This window comes from Typopeltis vanoorti, chromosome 6 (assembly GCF_054136105.1).
Source record: "Typopeltis vanoorti isolate ZY-2024b chromosome 6, IOZ_Tvanoo_1.0, whole genome shotgun sequence".
Lineage (NCBI taxonomy): Eukaryota > Metazoa > Arthropoda > Arachnida > Uropygi > Thelyphonidae > Typopeltis > Typopeltis vanoorti.
Window position 1 is genome coordinate 76,784,761 of NC_143554.1, and position 22,200 is coordinate 76,806,960.

The following is a 22,200-nucleotide window of genomic DNA, read 5'->3' on the forward strand; positions in this document are numbered from 1 at the left end:
CAATTTAGTTTTCCATACAATATAAATATACTCTAATAACTTTTCTAGCCTGCATTTTATTTATTTCATAATTTCTATCACTCTTAACCTCACAATTTTCCTTCCACATCATCATCATCTTCTTCTTAAGGTTGCACATCTATTTCATTCCAACCCTATTTGTGCTTTGAAATGCATCTTTCAGAGCTTTCCATGCATCCCATTCATTGATACCACTGGGCTAAAGATGGTATTCTCCTGAATTTGTCATTATTTCTTAATTTTCATAGTACCTGTCCTAATTAGACCATCCATATAGTTAGCTACTTCCCAGGACAATATGGCATGATCACTAACACCCCCTTCTAACCCCATGATCAAATCTAACACTCTTTGACTTCGAGTTCATTCTTTTACATGCTGCTTGAAAAAGCTGTCTCGCAGCAACTCAATATATTCTCCTTCATTCTTATCATGAGCTTTCTATTCAACCTAATCAATGCCTGGATAATTTAAGCCATCCATAATGATTACTTGCTTAGTACCCATCAGGTACTAAGTGAGTAATCAAGTCATCTCCAGCAGTTGAACCACAAGGTCTGTAGCAATACTCCATCATATATTTCATCCTGCTAGTCCCAACTTCACATGAGACAGCCTCAAACTCACTGCTACATAAGACATTATTACTATTACTGCTTTAATGATTTTCTATCCTTACTGGACACAAATCATATGATACCATTAGTGATACTCCTATCTCTTCCTTTAAAAATACTATATCTTTTACACCTAATTCCAATTACTACATCAAACTCTGAGAGTCAGGTTTCACTAATGCCAATAATCTTAGGCCCAAACAAATTCACCACAGCAACAAACTCTATCCATTTGTTTCTGATGCTCCTGACCATTGTATATAGACATAAGAAGTTACCTCCTGGTTTTTTTTTTTTTTTTTTTTTTTTTTTTTTTTTTTTTTTTTTTTGTATACTTACATCTACAATCTGTCTAGCCCCAGTTGGACAACTTTTTTGTTTTTGGTCCACAGATATACTCAAAAAGTTTTTTTGACAGAATACTGACTGTTGCATAAATTTGAGAAAATGGGTTTGGGTTATACAATATTAGCATGGATAAGAGGATGGCTGACTGACAGATATCAAAAAGTGGTATACGGGGGATCCGAGTCTGCAAGGTTTAAGGTAACAAGTGATGTACCACAAGGATCAATGCTTGGTCCACTGTTATTCAATTTGTACATTAATGATATTGGGAAGGATTTGACAAACGACATACACTTATTTGCTGATGATGTAAAGATAGGTAGGATAATCAGGAATGCTACTGATATGCAGTCTTTGCAGAATCATTTGAATAGGCTGGAAAATTGTGGGCATAGGAAAATGGGTGTCAGTTCAATGGCAGTAAATTTAAAATCATTCACTTCAGCATGATTAGATATCCAATGTCTTATTATATTGGTAGGATTAGGCTAGAAGAAACTGATGAAGCTAGGGATCTTGGAGTGTTAATAGATAAGAAGTTGAAGTTCAGGGGCCATGTGGCAAAGATTGCAAATACAACTCAAAAAATAATTGCAATGCTGAAACGAATGATCACATATAAAGATAAGGATGTTATTTTTACATGTGAAAATTGCCTTGATAAGACCTCACTTGGACTATTGTGCGCAGGCCTGTTTTCCGTTGTGATTTTGATATATTGGAGAGTGTTAAAAATGATATAAGGATTATGGAATACTGATCATGAAGACAGATTGAGAATTTGTACACTGCAGACACTAGCAAAGAGGAGGATGATATGATTGAGACTTATAAATTTCTGAAAGGGTCATACAGGATTTCAAATACAGGATGGAATTTTTCAATTTATGGAGGGTGGGGAAAGGACGAGAGGGCATCCTTGGTAACTGAGAATGAAGGCTGCCAAGAAGGGTGTGAGAACTAGATTTTTCTCTCAGAGGGTGGTGCATGGTTGGAATGGATTGATTGCCTTTGGATGTTGTGAGTGCAAGCAGTGTGAATGAATTCAAGAATAAGTATGATAGCTGGTGTGTGTAGTATGTGGCCTCCCCTCGATGAGTCTCTGACTCCCTTGAGGTCTCTCTTAATAATAATAATAATAATAATAATAATAATAATAATAATAAAGTCAGAGCCCACAACATAAATTTTCACTTCTTCACCATATCCATATCCATGCTGAATGACATTCATATCATTGTCATGTTGGCATATCATAGCTGAATTAGCATATGTATTCTCATCATTACTTTCATGATGATCTAGTTTCCCTGACTTTTTGCATTAGGTCTCAACCCAATTAATTTCTCCAGGTTCCTAATGCCAAATCCAATCAAGTCAGACCATTACTCTTATACAAATTTTTGCAACCATTAAACTCACTCCACAAATTCACATCCACTTCTACACAGCTTGCACTTCATATCATATGCTATCATAGCCCTCCTTCCCTAGTTCTGTTGTATCTAGGTAATAAGCTAACAATTTTTAATCTCTCAATTTTCTTTTTTGCTTTTTCCAACAATTCTTTCATATCCTCTCTCATATTATATTTATCACTACTTAAATCATTAGTTCCAACAAGCACTACTATTTCATTTACTTTTTTTCCCTGCTTCACTATCATATTTGCTCTCACGATGCTCAAAGCAGTGACTCTGTCAGCAAGCATAAATTTCACAATCAAATCACCTAATACCATATGACTTCTTTTTTCCTATATTCTGACTACTGACTAATGTTATTGTTACATAATTATTCATCTTAACTTACCTGCTTCAACGTTTTTTCCTCCATTGTTCTCCTAATTTTTTCTTGTTTTGTCAGAGTTTGTTTAATCATTTCTCAATTGTTTCTAATTCTCTCATCAAATGTCTAGTAATTTGTTTTAATCAGGATATTTCAAACAGCAACTTATATTCTTCAACTATGGTGCTATAATGCTTCTATTCTGCTAGACTAAACTTTCCTTCTTCAGCAGTTACCTTTACTTGTGCTTTGTTCTTACAGGTTTTTGGCACCATTTTTAAAACAACCTAAATTTTACAGTATATCTACAGCTATATTACTAAATGCACTAAACATAATAAATCCATTACAATAATATACAACAAATACACCAATTTGTTTATGAAAATAAATCAGAAGAAAAAGCACAAATCTTACAGAAGCTTCATAAAAACATGACTGCGCCCAAAAAGTCTTGAACCAAACTCCAATATATATTACAAAAAATTAACTGGGAAGAGCTGTATAAAGAAGAACAATTTCCCATAAAGGGGATAACTTAAGTCCATTAGATCTATCTTGGCAGGGTAATGTAGCAAGGTTTTTTTGCAGCTTTCTGTATAAGTGAGCTGTGAAATACAATAAGAAATCAACAAGAAAATGATTTTTATGTAGGACTAGTCTTTTTCCATTGAATTCCATATCTGGAGGAGATGGCATATTCATGAAAACTACCTCAAGTTTGCTGACCTGAATGGCTGAGTGGAATGGATGTTAGCGATTGCCTTTAGGTTGGAGATGAATTTCATTGCTGTAAGAGCCAAGTTCCATGTATGGTCTCTAGAGCAGGGTTTTATCTTAGCAGAAAGTTCTCTGGAGGAAAAAAAAAAACAAACTACAGCCATTTCAAGAGCAGATTACAGAAATATTACTCAAGAAGAGTTGTAACATGCTGTATATTGCACCAACACTAATAGTTAATTTAATTTAATTTTTTTTGTGAATTACATTTATTTCATAATGATGAGAAAAGTGCTCTGTGACTGTACTCAAGGAGTACTATTTCTCACCATGGTTATTTTTTATTCATGATTATTTATTTTAATTTTTTTCCCATCACAAATATTATAATTATATTTTTAAAAATATCACCCTTACCAGAATATTAGCATAATCAGACCATGTTGCCTGGCTGAATCTTGTGATAAGATACTGCATGTTGAATTTCTGTTATGGTTATGTTCCAATTGGTTTATAGTGAAGACATGGGCAAATTTTCTGATATAAAACCATTATTATTTTTTCACATAAATTATCTATTCCAATTATCTTGCTAGCTATGACTTGGTAAACTGATGTAAACTTGGTAAAGAGTGCATTTTGTATTCAAATTTTTAACCTGCAAGGCTGAGTAGTTAATATATCCACTCCCCAACCAACAGGCTAAAGATCTGAATCTCATTAATATATAAATAATATAAAATATAATAAAAATATAAAAAATAACTAATATAAAAATATTAAAACTAAATAATAAAATTAATATAAAAATTCTTAACCAGCCCAATTTACAACCTCCTTTGGGTGGGAGTTAAAAATAAAAATGAAAAACTAAACAATGCAATATGGAAAACTATATTTGGATAGTAGGGGAAAAAAAAATCATCATCCATTTTGAATTAAAGGGTGTGTTAAATGATTAGAGTTCAAACCAGGATTTATTGTAGTAATGAAACACTACACATACCTTGAGAGTACAATGAAGAAAAAAAAAAAAAAACAGTTGCTGGTTGCCTAAAAGATGTCATTAATAAAATTGAATTTGTTTAGACAGAACATTTTATTTTCTGAAGCTGTAGTAATTTTAGTTATTACTGTAACTGGATTAAAAACAATATAATTAAGAGCCCAATGAAAAATATTTACCCATATTTAGTGATAATTCTCTTTAATTGGTCTGGATCATTTATCTTCTTATTACTATGAAGATATGCTACTCCAGTATGTAATACTTCACCTAATTGAATGATAAACCAAACAGCTATCAAAATTTAAACAAAAAAAGAACAGAACTGTTAATATTCAATTAATGTAAAAGACATTTATATTAATTTCATTAAAAGAAGGCCAATTTTTCTATTATCATTAACACTAACTGATTTTTTTTTAATATAAATACCACAAACAAGAGTTTGTGAAACCTAAAGCATCAGAGCTGTGTGTAGGCAAGTGGTCACTAGAACGAAGAAACCTATTGATATGATTTTTGAACAAGTGAAGATTGTAGTCCTTGGGAAAAGTTGTGTTGGGAAGACTGTTCAAGAGCAATGAGGTAGAAAGTATGAAAGAGGAATTGCATTCTGATGCAATTGAGGAACTGCATCAGAATTGGGCAGAACAATATCTATGAAATTACAGACTGAACAGAAACAGTACATCTGTGAGAGAGTGGTGAGTGAGTATGAGGGAGAGAAAGAGAGATGGATCACCAATTAAACAAATCACTTCTTAAACAAATCTTCTGGACAGCATCAAGCATTTTTAGATAGGTTCTGGTGCATCATCCCATATGTAAGAATGATATTTTAAGAAAGGAAGGACTTGGGATTTGTATAGTGTTAAGAGTACAAAGATTAGAAGTAGCACAAATGAGAAATAATGTCTTAAGTGAAGAAGCACACCTAGTTTTTTGGATGTTATGTACCAGTGAAAGTCAGTTCAAAAAGAGATATCTGATCTTGTGTACACAATTGAGCGTTATCAAATGTAAGGCAGATATGAGTGCAGTCTTTCTTGCATGAAATAAAGCAAGATGATTGTGTTTTAGTGGCATTTATATTTCAGTGGCAACCTAATGAAATACAGATCAGTGTTTACAGCACTGTTATGGAAGTAACAGTGTTTAGATCACAGGTTGTGTCACACCAAATCAAAGTCTTAGAACTATGTAGAGTAAACAACTTTAAATTTTACTTCAAAATTTAAAGTAAAATTTGAAGTTTCGTGTTTTGCTGAATCGGAATCCAATATTTCTTCTGCTGCAACTTCTGTAGACAGTCCTGTCAAGCCAGTTTCATTTTCACATATAACATTTGCTTCTTCATAGTTATCTTGTGTCCTCTCTTTTTCTGTAGCAGAGCTACACGGAGTACTTGCTTCGTCAGAACTTTCTGTTCTTCTTTTTTATGTAGTCCTGAAGTTAAATATTTATTCAGCGATCGAGCCAATTTATGTTCCAGATAACTTCTTTGGTTTTTTTTCCGACATCTGGGGGTTAACATACTTGGTTAGACTTTAAAATAAGAAGAGCATTAAAAGTTGTCCACCAAAATAAATAATAATTGCTGAAATTTTCCCTTAAACTTATTTTTTAACCCCTATTATTTTTAAGGTGAATGGCCAAAGACTGACTTTTTTTTTTTTTACTACAGAATTTGATTTTTCAGATGTTTTGAATAATAAATATGCTTACATTTTAGGTTTTTTTTTTTGAAAATGAGCAAGTAGAGATATTAGGCACTGATTGATTTCTCAGTGATATTTATTAACTATTTTTACATTCTGATAATTGTTTGATAATTAAGAAATTTCTAGAATATTAAAATTATTTATTAAAGAAATTAGTAAAAGGACACCAGCCCCAATGTCTTCCAACTAGAACAAGAACAAATATATAAATAAATCTCTTATTGAAAATTATTTATTTTCTAGACGTCTATCCAACATAAGATAAAAATCTTTTGTTTTCAAAATAAGAGAATTAACTAAAATGAAACAATTTAACTGGTTTCAAACTTAGCAAAAATATAATAGATGTACTTACTTTACGTGAATAATAATCCAAATTCACAAAAACAAGTCAAAAATTGTCCAAAGTCACTTAAACACATAATACACAATACACTCAATATGTATCACATTCAAAATTGAAATGACGCTGAAAAAAATGTAATAAGTGCATATTTGGATAGAAGCTATTTCGTCTATCCAAATTCGAAGCTGAATTTAAGAAAAGAACATCGTACTATACACCTATGTTTCAGACTAAATATTTGGATAGATCAGTGTTTCTGAAACTTCAGATATCTGCGTACGCCTTTTTTAATTTTCATTATTACCAAGTACCTTTTCAAAATACCCTTATCAAAATAATAATAATAATAATAAATAAAAATATATTTCATTTTAAATGTCTGTTTTATTTGAATTTAGATATACATTTCAACACAAAAAAAATCATTTATTTTTAATAGAACAAAATTTATAAAGATACTACTATACATTTTTACTTAATATAAATAATTTATCATCAATGAGACAAGTGAAATTGCCTATTTCTATATCTGCTATATTACTCTCTTTTGTGCGTTTTATAAATCTAGTCTTTAACCAATGATCCATACTTAAGAATTTGAAAGCTAAAAAAATTACCATATTTACTCGACTACTTGCACTTTTTTCCCAAAATTAAAGCTAAAAAATCATGGTCCAAGATATATGTGGGGATTTTCAGAAACTAAAGTTTTCAGAAAAAAAAAAACTGAAAATGGGTATGACTTACCAAGAAGCTTCTATTCTCCATCACTTCTTCTGTCCTCAAGAGCAGTTTCCTTGTGTGCAATCAAAGTTATCTACCCAAATAGAGTCATCTTCTTTCCCATTACATCAAGCAAAAATTACCAGTAATTTAAAACTTGAGATACGTAATGAACAATCCTTGACAAATTACTAATGAGAAGTGAAAGATGTGCACGATTGTAGGCCAATAGAGAAAAAAGCAGCTATTAAGAAGCGCATACGATTGGTGCGGTATTAACAAAAGATCGCGCAACCCAAACAAAAAGCAACAATTGAATGGAAATGCTAATTCTCTTAAACCAATTTCCATAATATCTGAAATGCATTCACTATATATTTCTTGGTCATCATGTTGGAGGCTTAATGGATTTTTTACAACACTCAAAAAGAATTAAAATAGAATTTAATACTTCCTATATTTCATCCTAGTCACTAGGACATCTACGGGGATTACAAAAACAATTAATGTAACATATACACAAATAACAAACAATACTAAGCCCAACCACGTGGGTGACACTAAAGTCCTATCTAGGTAGAGCGCCCTCTAAGGGCAGTAGCAGGTGGCCTGGAATATAAGGTGGGAACTCTGGTGATGAGTGTTTCCCAAATCTTCGGAAGCTTAATGCAACCATATTTATTGAGATTTGGTTGGTTTTTGAGAGCTGCTGCTGCTGCTTCTAAGAAAAGTCTCTCTTTCTTGAATTTGCTGTGGTGGAGCATGGTGGTTTTCTTCCATGATACCCTGTGGGTGGTGTCCAAAACATGGTCAGCCAAGCCTGAATGGCCATAGTTGTGTTTGAAGATGTAAGACTTGTGTTCCTCTAGATGGATGGATGCTGATCTACCTGTCTGTCCAAAGTATGCCAGCTTACAGGAACAGGGTACTTTGTAAACTCCAGGCAGAGAGAGAGGAGGGAGCGGATCTTTCGTAGAACGGATAAGGGTAGCCAGTTTGCGGTGGGGCTTATATGCTGTGTGTAGATTGTACTGTTTTAGTATTTTGGCTATTTTTTCGGATGTGCCACGGATGTATGGTATGGTGATGGCATTTTTAAATTCTTGTTGACGAGAAGGACAGGGAATGGGGGAGGAGTTGATTATTTTTTTGATACTGTGATCGCTGTAGCCAGAACACGACCCTGCAAAAACACAAGTTAAGAAACTAAAAATTTTACTCAAAAAAGTATCTTCCTGGCCCCCCTGATGTCACGAAAAAGCTTAAACCTTTCCGCTCCCGTCCCCCCCGAATATACGGTTTACCAAAAATCCACAAACCCAATTCCCCACTCAGGCCTATAGTAGATGCTACCAATGCACCTTGCTATAGACTATCTAAACAGCTGGCCAACTCTCTGATCCCCCTCACCGGAAGGTCCCCTTCCTATATAAAAAACTCGACCCACTTTAAAGCCCTCACAGAAAATTAACCTTGAAGAAGACAGACATATTGGTAAGCTTTGATATCTCCTCTTTGTTTACCAATATTCCCTTAATTGACACCTTATCTCTCTTAGAAAACGTTTTTCCCACTGACATCTTAGATCTCTTTTCCTTTGCCATTAACTCTGGGTATTTCTCTTGGAACAACAAAATCTACAAGCAGATAGAGGGAACTGCCATGGGTTCCCCCCTCTCACCCCCCCCCCCCCCCTTTGCCAATTTCTATATGGAAGATTTCAAAAAACGAGCCATAGACTCAGCCCCACTCAAACCTTCTATCTGGCTAAGATATGTAGATGATGTGTTCTCTATTTGGCCTCATGGCCCAGACACGTTAGACTCCTTCCTCGGTCATCTCAATAGTCTACATCCAAGAATCCAGTTCACTATGGAAAAGGAAAAGAACAATTGTTTACCCTTCCTAGACACCTTAGTCACACGCCTGCCTAATGATACACCTACCTTCACCGTATACAGAAAACCCACACACACACAGACTCTCCCACCACCACCCCTCTCAACAATATGGCATTATTAAAACTCTTACCAAGAGAGCCCACAATCTTTGTTCCAGTGGAACCGCCCTCACTACTGAGCTTAACCACATACATACACAGCACTTTCCTCTCCAATGGCTACAGCGATCACAGTATCAAAAAAATAATCAACTCCTCCCCCATTCCCTGTCCTTCTCGTCAACAAGAATTTAAAAATGCCATCACCATACCATACATCCGTGGCACATCCGAAAAAATAGCCAAGATACTAAAACAGTACAATCTACACACAGCATATAAGCCCCACCGCAAACTGGCTACCCTTATCCGTTCTACGAAAGATCCGCTCCCTCCTCTCTCTCTGCCTGGAGTTTACAAAGTACCCTGTTCCTGTAAGCTGGCATACTTTGGACAGACAGGTAGATCAGCATCCATCCATCTAGAGGAACACAAGTCTTACATCTTCAAACACAACTATGGCCATTCAGGCTTGGCTGACCATGTTTTGGACACAACCCACAGGGTATCATGGAAGAAAGCCACCATGCTCCACCACAGCAAATTCAAGAAAGAGAGACTTTTCTTAGAAGCAGCAGCAGCAGCTCTCAAAAACCAACCAAATCTCAATAAATATGGTTGCATTAAGCTTCCGAAGATTTGGGAAACACTCATCACCAGAGTTCCCACCTTACATTCCAGGCCACCTGCTACTGCCCTTAGAGGGCGCTCTACCTAGATAGGACTTTAGTGTCACCCACGTGGTTGGGCTTAGTATTGTTTGTTATTTGTGTATATGTTACATTAATTGTTTTTGTAATCCCCGTAGATGTCCTAGTGACTAGGACGAAATATAGGAAGTATTAAATTCTATTTTAATTCTTTTTGAGTGTTGTAAAAAATCCATTAAGCCTCCAACATGATGTCCTCACAGCACTTAAGCCTCTACACATGTATATTTCTTGGTGTTAACACGTTCATGACGGGGTAGTGTCAAGCAAAACCACATGTTGCACCTGCAACATGTGGTTTGCTCCAGTCTATACAGTAGAGGTGATGTGATTATTAGTTAGTGTTTATATATTCTCAGTTGTCTCTAATTGCACTGTTTGTTGAGAAATATATTACACAGTCTGCAAATGTCTGTGAACCTTATTCAGTGACATGATAAAACGAATTGTTTTCCGTGTATATGCAGTATAGTTGCTGATTGTGGAGGGCATATTGTTTATTGCAGGGGGTAAACAATACTGTTTACTGTAGGGAGTAAAATGTGAAAGTCAGGGCGATAGTGATTTGCAATTTGAGTAGGAGAATTCATGCATAATATAATTTAATATTATTATTATTTTACACCTCCAGGGAGTCCAAAGATTCATCGAGGGAGAGCACCTGCTCTACAACTCTGTCTCCAGTACTCAATCCACCAACTGATCGCAAGTACATCAAGGCCATCTACCGTCGACCACCACCACTAGTATTTCCACAGACAATCACAAATATCCATGCCCACAGCAGGATTCGAACCTGCAGCCTTTAGGCTGGAGAGCAGATAAGCTAACCACTCGGCTATATATATATATAGACTATAAAAGTTTATGAAATTCACATTGTATGATACTTTATGGGTTGTTTCCTTAAGTATCTAATAAGTGGGTTCTAAAATGTTTAGTTTTAGTATGCATGACTGTAATTATTTTATTAATAAAATATAATAAGTACATATTTAACTGTCAATGGGAAATGCTGCCTTTTTTATTTGCTAAACTAAATGCTCTATTTTTGTAAAATATCATGTTGCCGTAATATGGCTGAACGAGCACCCTTATTAAGCAGCGCCGTTAGGCAGGTTGCCTCTATGCTACACCCTGTCGACAGTATGAATTCACCATCTGTCTTAAACTAACAATTTCCACTTTATTATTGTTTGTTTATTATATTTTTAATATAATAAACAAACTTCTCGATTGTTTGTTTATTATATTAAAATCGAGAATATTTATACAATTTTCGCTGAGTCGATACTTACTCTGTGAAATAAAATCTGTGGTAATATTGATAACATTTCACTTCAAACAAATTATAAAAAACTGGTGATGTATTAAGTTAAAAATGTTGTTAGATTATTTAGAATTCATAATAATTTGACTGATTTAAAATTGCATTTTTATTGCATTAACTATAATTTTTAATTTGATATTTATATAGTATGATATAATTCAAGAATAAGAAAATTTATATATATATATATATATAAATTTTTTTTAAAAATTATTTCCTGTCGTGAAATGACGCCCCTATCTTCAAGCACCCTTGTGCGGCACACAATCTGCACAACTGCATGGCTCGGCCCTGGCTCAGACTAAGAAGACAAAAGCAAGTGGAACTATTATTATTATTATTAAGAGAGACCTCAAGAGAGTCAGGGACCCATTGAAGAAGTCCACATATCACCAATCATCATAAATGTTCTTGAACTCATTCACATTACCTGCTCACAATATCCAATAGCAATCTATTTCAAACATCCACCACTTAATTATTAAAACACTTAAGGAAATTGAACCACGTAGTTAAGGATATAAATTAAATTAAACTTTAATAAATATTTTCCGATATTTCGACAATGTCACATTGCCATCTTCTAAAGGAACTTACAAAAAAAGCACGTGCACGTAGGTACTACAAACACAGTAACTGGGAATGAAGAGATGAAGCTATTGTTCTCCTAAAAGTCCTGATGGTGCCCTCTAGCGGGCTAAGTAGGTGTTCTTGGCCGTTGGGCTGAAGGTCTGCTGATGTAAGCCTCCCAGATTTGGGGCAGTCGCATACAACCAAATTTGTTGAGGTTTGGAGCATTTCTTAGGGCTGAGGCTGATTCCATAAATAGTCTTTCGTATTTGTATTTGCTACGGTGTATTACTGTAGCTTTCTTCCACCGTATTCTGTGGCATGTATCCAGAGCATGGTCCGCAAGACCAGAATGGCTGCACTTGTGAAACCGGATGTAGTCCTTGTGTTCAGAAATTCTGATATACGCTGTCCTGCCTGTTTGGCCAAAGTAAGACAGATTACAACTGCAAGGGACCTGGTATACACCAGGTAGGTCTAGGGGAAGTGGTTGGTCTTTAGTGGAGCGGATAAGGGATGCCAATTTTCTGTAAGGTTTGTAACAGGAGGTCAGGTCATGCTTTTTTAAGATTTTGGTAATCTTTTCCGAGGTGCCTCGGATTTAAGGAATGGTGATAGATTTAGAGTAATCCTTGTTGTGGAGGGGATCTGTGGCTTGTAGGTTCTAATAATTATTGGACTTTTTTGGGGGGGTAGTCATTGGCTGAGAAAGTGTTGAGGATGTGATTTAGTTCAGTGTTTAGGGCCAAGTCTTTTGAACAGATTAGTATAGCCCTGTTGTATAGTGTTTTCACTACTCCATATTGTTGTGGGGGGGGGGGGATTGTTGGTGAATGTATCTGCCTGTATGGGTGGGTTTTCTGTAAACTGAGAAAACCAAGGTTCTATTAGGCTGGTAGGTGACTAGTGTGGCTAGGAAAGGGAGGCTGTTTTTTTCCTCTTTTTCCAGGGTGAATTTGATTCTGGGGTGTTGGTTGTTTAAGTGTGTTAAGAAGGAGAGAAGTGTTTCAGAGCCATGTGGCCAAATAGCGAACACATCAACGTAGCAAAGCCATATGGTTGGTTTTTGTGGGGCAGAGGCTAACGCTTTTTCTTCAAAGGTCTCCATAAAGAAATTGGCCAAGGGTGGGGAGAGTGGTGAACCAATGGCTGTCCCCTCTATTTGTTTGTAGAATTTTCCTTGCCAAACGAAATAGCCTGAGTTCATTGTGAACTGAAATAGGGCTGAGATATCGGGAGAAAATTTAGCTTGGATTAGCTCTAGAGTTTCCTTGAGTGGGACATTTGTGAATAAAGAGGAGACGTCAAAGCTGACCATTATGTCAGTATGTTGGAGTGTAAGGTTTTCTATGCTGGCTTTGAAATGGGCTGAGTTTTTTGTGTGATGGTGTGTTGCCAGTATAGTGTGTGAGCTCTTTGGCCAAATGCTTAGCTAATTTGTATGTGGGGGAATCAATGCCATCCACTATGGGATGTAATGGCACATTTTTTTTATGTATTTTTGGGAGTCCGTAAATACGGGGGGGTATAGAGTTAAATGGCTTTAATCTGTTGGTAACTTCTACAGGCCAAGAAGTGACTCTCTTAAGGAGTCTGTGAAGTTTTCTAATTTGAGAGTTGGTGGGATTGTAATTGATGGGGAGGTAAGTAGCCCGATCTAAGAGAAGAGCATTCAGCTTACCTGTGTAGTCCTTTTGGTTAAGGACTACACAGGTCCTTAACCAAAATTATTTTTGGTTAAGGACCTTTTTGGTTAAGGACAAAAATATTGTTGGATACGTTGGATTTTGGTGGGACTGCTTTGGAAAGGACACAAGCTACATCCAGTCTGTTGGCGACTTGATGTGGAAGGTGGTGGATTCCGCGTTCGATCTGGATCATAATATCCTCACTGGGTATTTTTTTGGGAGCAATCGCGAAGTTGTGGCCACGTGACAGCGCGTTGATTGCTTCAGGCTTCAGGGTGACTGAAGAAAGGTTGATTACCGTGTAGGTAGCAGGTTTTGGAAGGACGGTAGAGTTCTTTTTTAATTTCTCGAACTTTTTCATCTGTCGGCCTCGTATTTTTTAAAATTCTTTTTCGGCGGCGGTACATGAGACGTCATGTAAAATTGACCAAAGTTCGTGGTTCAAAGTGCATGAAAGCTCATCTTCGGCGGCATGAATAGCTTCGTTAATGTCCGCGAAGAGCGACCACGTGCCGGTGATTTGTTCGCGTAGCAACGCGTAGCTAGCGCGGTTATATATTCGGAAAGCTTTTTGTGACACAAACCGGTGCTTAAATTTTACACAGTTCGGGATTACTTTTTTTTATCCCGGCAGCGTTTCAGGAACGCTAGACGATTTAATTGTCTAGACAGCTTCAATTTCAATTTACCGTATTGGCGGGCCTTCCGTGCGATTGTATCTCCGTGGATGATGTTGATTCTCGTAGATAGGCTTATACGTTAGTTATGCATTATTAAAACATTATTAAAATTCTAAATTAAAAATTTAGAAGATGGCAATGTGACATTGCCGAAATATCGGAAAATATTTATTAAAGTTTAATTTAATTTATATCCTTAACTACGTGGTTCAATTTCTTAAGTGTTTTAATAATGCATAACCAACGTATAAGCCTGTCTACGAGAATCCACCACTTAAAGAGAGAAAAATCGTTTGATGGCATTAATTCCTAACTTCCAAGGATGCTCTCTCATCTTTTCCCCACCCTCCATAAAATGCAAAATTCCATATACTGATATGACCCTTTCAGAAGTTTATAAGTCTCAATCATATCACCATTCTTTCTCCTGTTTGCTAATGTCAAAAATCCAAGAATTCTAAATCTGTCCTCATAATATGTATTCTGCAATCTCAATATCATTTTTAACACTCTCCTTTGCATTTACTCTGCATTATATCAGAATCACCACAGAATCTGCACAAAGTATTCCCAGTGAGGTCTTATCAAGGCCTTGTAAAGTGGCAAAAATGACTTCCTTATCTTAATATATCAAGGTTTGTTTCAGCATTGCAATTATCATCTAAGTTGTATCTGCAGTCTTCGTTATATGGGCCCTTCAACTTAAAATTTGTATCTACTAAAACTCCAAAACCTCTAGCCTGATTAGTTTCTTCTAGCATATTTCCACGAATATAATACAATACTGGATATCTAACAACACTAAAATGCATGGCTTTATATTTACTAAAACTAAAATGACAGCCATTTACACATGCCCGCAACTCCAGCCTATTGAAATCATTTTGCAAATACTACATATCAGCCACATTCCTGATTACCCTGCCCATCTTTGCATCATCAGCAAATAGCTATATCTCCTGTCCAATCCTTTCCAATGTCATTAATGTACAGATTGAATAATAATGGACTAAGAACTGATCCTTATGGTACACCACTGGTTACCTTAAATTTTCCAGACTCACACCTCTCATAAACAACTTTTTGATATTAACCATTTCAATAATTTCTAACCCAATCCCATAGTCTCCAATTTATGCAACAGTCTTCCATGCTGTATTTTGTCAAAAGTCTTAGCAAAATCCAAAGTATCATGGTATATCCATTCCCCTTGACTAATGCAATAGTAACATTAAAGAATGTGAGCAAGTTGCTCAAACATGACTTTCCTATTTTCTAAGCCACTAATCACAAAGTATAGATTTTCTATCAATCTTCAGCACCAATTCAGAGATATTGATAGGTCAATAGTTGGATACATCAGTCTTTATGCCATCCTTGTGCAATGTGATTATCATGCATTTTTCAATTCCTGTGGAATCTTCCCTGTTCTGAGACTCAAATTATACAGCCTAGTCAAAGGAATAGCTAGCTCAGCTGAACAATCTTTTAGCATCTACTGATATCCCATCAGTCTCTAGTGCCGAATTTTTATTCAGCCCATGGAAAAGCTGTAGTACATCCACCTCATACAACTGGGTTTATTCATCCGGTGAAAAGGGAGAGTGAATATCAGTTGATAGCCATTTTTTACACGTTTGGTTAATAACAAATGGTGACAATAAAAAAACAGTTCATAAGATCCTCCATAAAAATGCCACTAAAAGCAAAAAAAAAAGATTAGAAGAATGCCAAGAATTTGGCACTAGAGACTGATGGGATCTCAGCATAGATGCTAAAAGACTGTTCAGCTGAGCTGGCTATTCCTTTGACTAGGCTGTATAATTTGAGTCTCAGAACAGGGAAGATTCCACAGGAATTGAAAATGTAGGGATGGCATACCCTACATTAGGGCATTTCAGAAAAAATAGATAGAACACTACTTGCAAAATCAAGACAACCTTCTTTTCCCTGGTAAAATTAAGAAATTTACTTAGCTCCTCCAAAGATCCTCTTCCATACCTTGACAACTCAGGGGTTTACAAAATTCAATGTACCTGTAACTTACCATAAAAATGCTATTTCTTCTTTATTATTATTATTATATTATTATTATATTATATTATATATATATATTATATTATTATTATATTATATTATATATATATATTATATTATTATTATATTATATTATATTATATTATATTATATATTATATTATATTATATTATATTATATTATATTATATTATATAATATTATATTATATATATTATTACTACACAAGAATGCTATTTCTTCTTCTTTCTTTTAAGGTTACACAGTGAGCATTCATAGTAAAGAATTTATGGAGACACAACACACGTTAGAATAACTGTTCCAATCAGAAAAGATGAACACAAACGGCACACTACGAGAGTGATCTGAAACGTTCTCGGCCTAACAATGAAAAAAACAAATTTATAATTTCAAAATTATTTTTATTTTTCAACATAATCTCCCATAACATTAATACATTTATTCCAGTGATGCTCCAGCGCCATTATCCCATCCCTATAGTGGTTCTCAGTAAGATCTGCAAAATACCCCTCTACAGCTGCAATCACCTCTTGATTTGAAGAAAAATACTGACGAGGAAGAGTTTTCGTTTTGGGAAGATATATAAGTCAGAGGAAGCCAAATCTGGGGAAGAGGGTGGATGTTCCAACAATTCATTGTGCAGCTCCCTTAATTTTCCCATTGCCAAAACACCTTTGTGGGCAGGTGCACTGTCCTGATGATTTTGTCTAGTCTGGTTAAAAGATCGGAATAATATTCCCCAGTTATTGTTTTACCCTTTTCAAGATAATTAATAAACAAAATGCCTTTAGCATCCCAAAACACCGATGCCATGATCTTGTCTGACGTTGTCTTCCTTCTTTGGCGCTGAACCAGCTTCTGTCCACTGTTTTGACTGTTGTTTGGATTCTTGTGTGTAATGGTGAATCCAAGTCTCATCCATAGTAATAAATCGATGCACAAAATCAGTTTTATTCTTGTTGAAATGTTCCAGGTACTGTTCAGAGATTTTCATGCAAGTGTGTTTTTGATCTGCTGTAAGCAAGCATGGCATTCATCTTGTGCAAAGCTTTTTCATTTGCAATTCTTCATGCAAAATATATCCTACACATTCTTTTGAACTGCCTGTAGTCTCAGCAATTTCATGTACTTTGACTTGCAGGTCATCCAATACCATATCATGCACTTGATCAATGATTTCTGGTGTTGTTATATTTTTTGGACATCCTTCATGTGGATCATCTTCAAGACTGGTACGGCCACTTTTAAACTTGGCAGCCCATTTCTTAATCGTTGAAAATGAAGGAGAAAAGTGCCCATAAACGTTAATGAACATAGAATGAATTCCTTTTGGCATTAAACCTTCTTTTACAAAGAATTTTAAAACTGCACAATACTCAATTTTATCCATTTCAAGGGATACAGTTTTGCTTCAGACAGCTGTATAAAACAAACTACTTGATAGAATGAATTGCAATTTCACATGGATGCTTATGATAGATGTACCAAATTAGAAAAAAAATCTGCCAATAGTGTTGCCATCTATGGTCAAGGCTGAGAACTTTTCAGACAACCTTCGTAAATACTTCCACTATGATAAAACAAACCTATCAGACCACGCACCCCAAATATGCCACAGAATTGACTGGAAAGACACTGTCTCCACACTGCACCAAAACTGGTTTGAAAGCAAATTCAAAGAAATTCTCATCATTATCTAATTCCTGCCATGTACCCTCAAGGGATGTACAGGATATGATAGTACTACATGAAAAAAACTACATCATTATTAATTTCCTATCTACAATTTTCCTCCAAATCAGTCTGTTACTTGTCAAGACTCCAACATTATCAGATCTTATATTTCTATCGTCTAAAGCACTTTGTACTGTATCAATCCACCTATATCTTGGTCTTCCTCTGGGTCATTTTGCAGCCAACCTGGCAGAGAACACTTGTTTTGCTAATCTTTCCTCGCCCATTCTGTTTAAGTGACCATACCACCTGAGATTACCTCTGCTAACGCATTCCTGGATGCTGACAATGTCAAGTTCTTTCCTAATATCCTCGTTTTTAATATGATATTGCCATTGATGCCATCTGTTCACACCTATAATCTTTCTCAGGACTCTCATATCTGTGGTCTCTAGTCTTTGGTCAAGTGTTTTACTTCTGACCCAGCTCTCAGATCCACAAGTTAAAACTGGTTTGAACACTGTCTTGTATACAGCTAATTTAGTATTCCGACTAATTTCTCTCTTATTCCATATGAATTTATTCAATTGACTTCCCACCATACCAGCTTTGCTGATTCTGTTGTCTATTTCTATATTTAATTTACCGTATTCAGTAAAAATCATGCCTAAATAGCTGAAATGCTTTACTTGTTCCACAGGTTCTCCATTCACAACACAGTTGACATTTTCAATGATTCTGCATATTTTCATTGTCTTTGTCTTTTTATTGCTGACCTTCATACCATATCTATTACAACAGCTATTCAATTTAGTCAGAGAATCTTGCAGACTTGTAGCAGATTTATTTAGAAGTATAACATCATCCACATAAAGCAAAGAGCTGACATTAACATCTCCAATTTTGATATCATGCTTAATACCACTTTCCTTCATAATGTGATCCATATAGATAATGAATAACAGAGGGGATAATGTACATCCTTGTCTCACACCAGATTTAACATTAAACCATCTTCCTGTACTTCCTTCAATTCTAACTGCTGACTTACAACTCAAATAAAGACTAAGTATTGCTTGATATAATGCCCCATTGACACCATATAACTGCAGAGTATTGAATAGCTTCTCTCTTGGCACCTTGTCATATGCCTTTTCCAGATAGATAAAACTTAAATACAGATCTTTGTTATATTCCCATGCTTTCTCGACTATTCATCGTAAAGTGAAGATCTGATCCTGACAGCCTCTATTTGGCCTGAATCCAGCTTGTTCTTCACCAAGCTTTTCTTCCACAATTCTTCTCAACCGTTTCTCAAGTATACTTGCATAGATCTTGCCAGGAACACTCAGTAGGGAAATACCTCCGTAATTCTCACATGCAGTTTTATTTCCCTTTTTATATATGGGTACTATGAGAGCTCTACTCCAATCATCGAGAATTCGTCCCTCTGTCCAAGCTTTCTGAACTATGCAGTGCAGCCACTGTAAGACTCTTATACCACCATACTTCAGCATTTCTGATCAAATATCATCTACTCCTGCTGCCTTTCCACATTTCAAGCCTTTGATGGCTTTTTCTACTTCTAGTATGGATATGTATTCCTGACTGCATGCCTGGTCAGTGTTTTTTACCATTGTTCTGTCATCACTGCTTGTTTCATTTAGCAGTTTTTCAAAGTAATTACTCCATACTTCAAGGATATCTTTTTCTCCCATTTTCATGTCATCTTTATCATCTCTAACTCCTTTTACAGTACTCTTTCCTCCATTCTTAAGCTTCTTCAACAACCTCCAGAATATTTTGCCACCTTCTTGATATTTATTTTCTATATTCTTGCCAAAGTCTTCCCATGACTTTTGTTTAGCTAGTTTTACACAGTGTTTAGCATTCTTGCATTTGTCTCTATATTCTCTAAGAGCACAAGCTGACTTATTTGACAGGAACTTTTGGTATGCTTTCTTCTTTTCCTTCACTGCCTCTTTAACTTCCTGTGTCCACCAGGGAGTTCTGATTTTTTTATCCTTACAGATAACCTCACCACATTCCTCTCTGGCAGAATCAATCAATGTTTTCTTCAGAGTTTGCCACTGAATCGCCAAGGTTTGATTCCTGTTCTCAAACTCTTTCATTTTTTCTTCAATAATCAATAATAAAATGTAAGGTTATGCACTTTGGGGTGAAAAGATTGGCGGCAGTTTACTGCATTGGTGGAACCCTGCTCCAGGAAATTGATGAGGCACGAGATTTAGGAGTGTTGGTAGATAAGGAATTGAAATTTAGGGGACACATTGCAAAAGTGACCAAAACAGCTCATCAAATCACTTGGTTGCTGAGGAATACGTTGACAAGCAGAGACAAGCAGGTTATTGTTCCTATCGAGCCTTGATAAGACCCCATCTAGACTACTGTGCTCAGATTTGGTCACCTAGGTTTCTTCTTGATGGGGAGGAGGTGGAGAGGATCCAGAGGCGAGTGACCAAGATGATAGCAGGTCTGTGGAATGAACCGTATGAGAACAGGTTGAGGATTTGTGAGTTGCAAAAATTGGTTGATAGGCGGAGGAGGAGAGATATGATTGAGACATTCAAATTACTGAAGGGTTTCTATAAAATTAATTCAGAAGATATTTTTGAGAACAGGGCTGGTTGTGGGAGGACTAGGGGACATCCATGGAAACTGGGCAAAAGTGTGGTTAGTAAAGGTGTTAGAGCTGGGTTCTTTAGTTTTAGAGTAGTGAATGAGTGGAATGCGTTCCCTGAGTCTGTAGTGGATGCTGTGACAGTGAATGAGTTTAAGGCGAGGTATGATAGATACTGTATGAATGTCAAATAGTTGTGATGAATATGATCTGGGGCCTCCCTCGATGAGTCTAATGACTCCCTGGAGTTGCCCGTAATAATAGTAATAATAGTAATAATCTTTGTGTATTTTAGCCTACAGTTCACATCTGAGAGCTGCTCAACTCTTATTCGCTTTAAAACTTTCTTACATGTTATTCTTTTCAATATGAAATTCAATTTTATCCTGCTCAAGACTAAATAGTGATCACTTCCAATTTCAAATCCTCTGTACACTCTGGTGTCCTGCACCAGGTAGAAAACATCACTATCAACAATAACATAGTCAATGAGACTTTTCTTATTCCTAGCCTCTTCTCTCCATGTGAATTTGTGCACATTTTTATGTTGGAACATGGTGTTAGTAATAACCAGTCCATGTTCTGAGCAGAAATCGAACAGATATTTGCCATTATTATTAGCTTTGCTCTTTTCTCCAAATTTTCCCAAAAGAGATTCCCAAAAAAGAAATTCTTAAATGCTAAAATATCATCCAAATCTGAACAAAAATGATGGATTAATAATTCCAAGAATGTGAAGGACCCATTTTCAACCCATATAGCAACCAGAACAACCTCAGACAGAAGAAAATCTCAATAAAAGTACTGTAGAAATTGTGTAATATAGTTTTTTTTCCTCCCCCCTCAAGAGGTCAGGCTAGGATAAATTATTAACAAACATTTAGATTCATTTTACATGCTGCTACTTTTGTACAGTGTAGTGGCATGTAGTGTATATTGCACATATGTATGTTCCTGATAATAACATCAATACAGAGGTCAAAACATCATTGTTACTCGTTTAATGTTAAGTCAAGTAATTATTCTGACACGTGTGTTGTCTCTCCATAAATTCTTCACTATGAATTCTGGCCACTGTGTAACCTTAAAAGAAAGAAGAAACAGTCATAATAAAAAAAAATATGTATGTTAAGTCTGAAAGCTGTGTAAAGACTAAATTTGGCAATTTGGAGTGTAAATCACTTCAAATTACTAAATTGCATCTGTGATTGCAGATAATATGGTTATTTGGGAATGCTCAGAAGAACTACAGAAGAAACTGGACAACTGAAATAGTGTTAAGCAGAACTATGGATTACATATTAATAGTAGGAGGAGTAAGAGCATGGTTTTAAATCGTAGCAGAAATATTTGAAGCTGCCTAGTGTGAGATAGAGGTAAATAGGACAAAATGCGATGTTGAGTGCTGCTGTAGACCAGATGGTCCACTGGAAGATGTAGATGCCATGTATTAGCAAATCAGCACAATGAATGTAGGCTGAACAATTATTATGGGAGAGTTTAACTATTCAAGAGGGGGGGTGGCATTTATACGGTTGCTAGGCAATAATTACATGAAACA

At 35.7% G+C, this 22,200-nt stretch overlaps 1 protein-coding gene across 3 annotated transcripts in view; it reads right to left on the reverse strand.

Moving 5' to 3' along the window:
- Nucleotides 1-22,200, reverse strand: part of LOC150105593 (S1 RNA-binding domain-containing protein 1) — a 425,600-nt gene that overhangs the window by 236,141 nt on the left and 167,259 nt on the right. For all 3 annotated transcript variants that reach the window (XM_090394265.1, XM_090394266.1, XM_090394264.1), the window contains one exon: nt 4,680-4,770. In XM_090394265.1, coding sequence (XP_090250391.1) covers nt 4,680-4,770 — 91 coding nt within the window. The remainder of the gene's footprint in view (nt 1-4,679; nt 4,771-22,200) is intronic.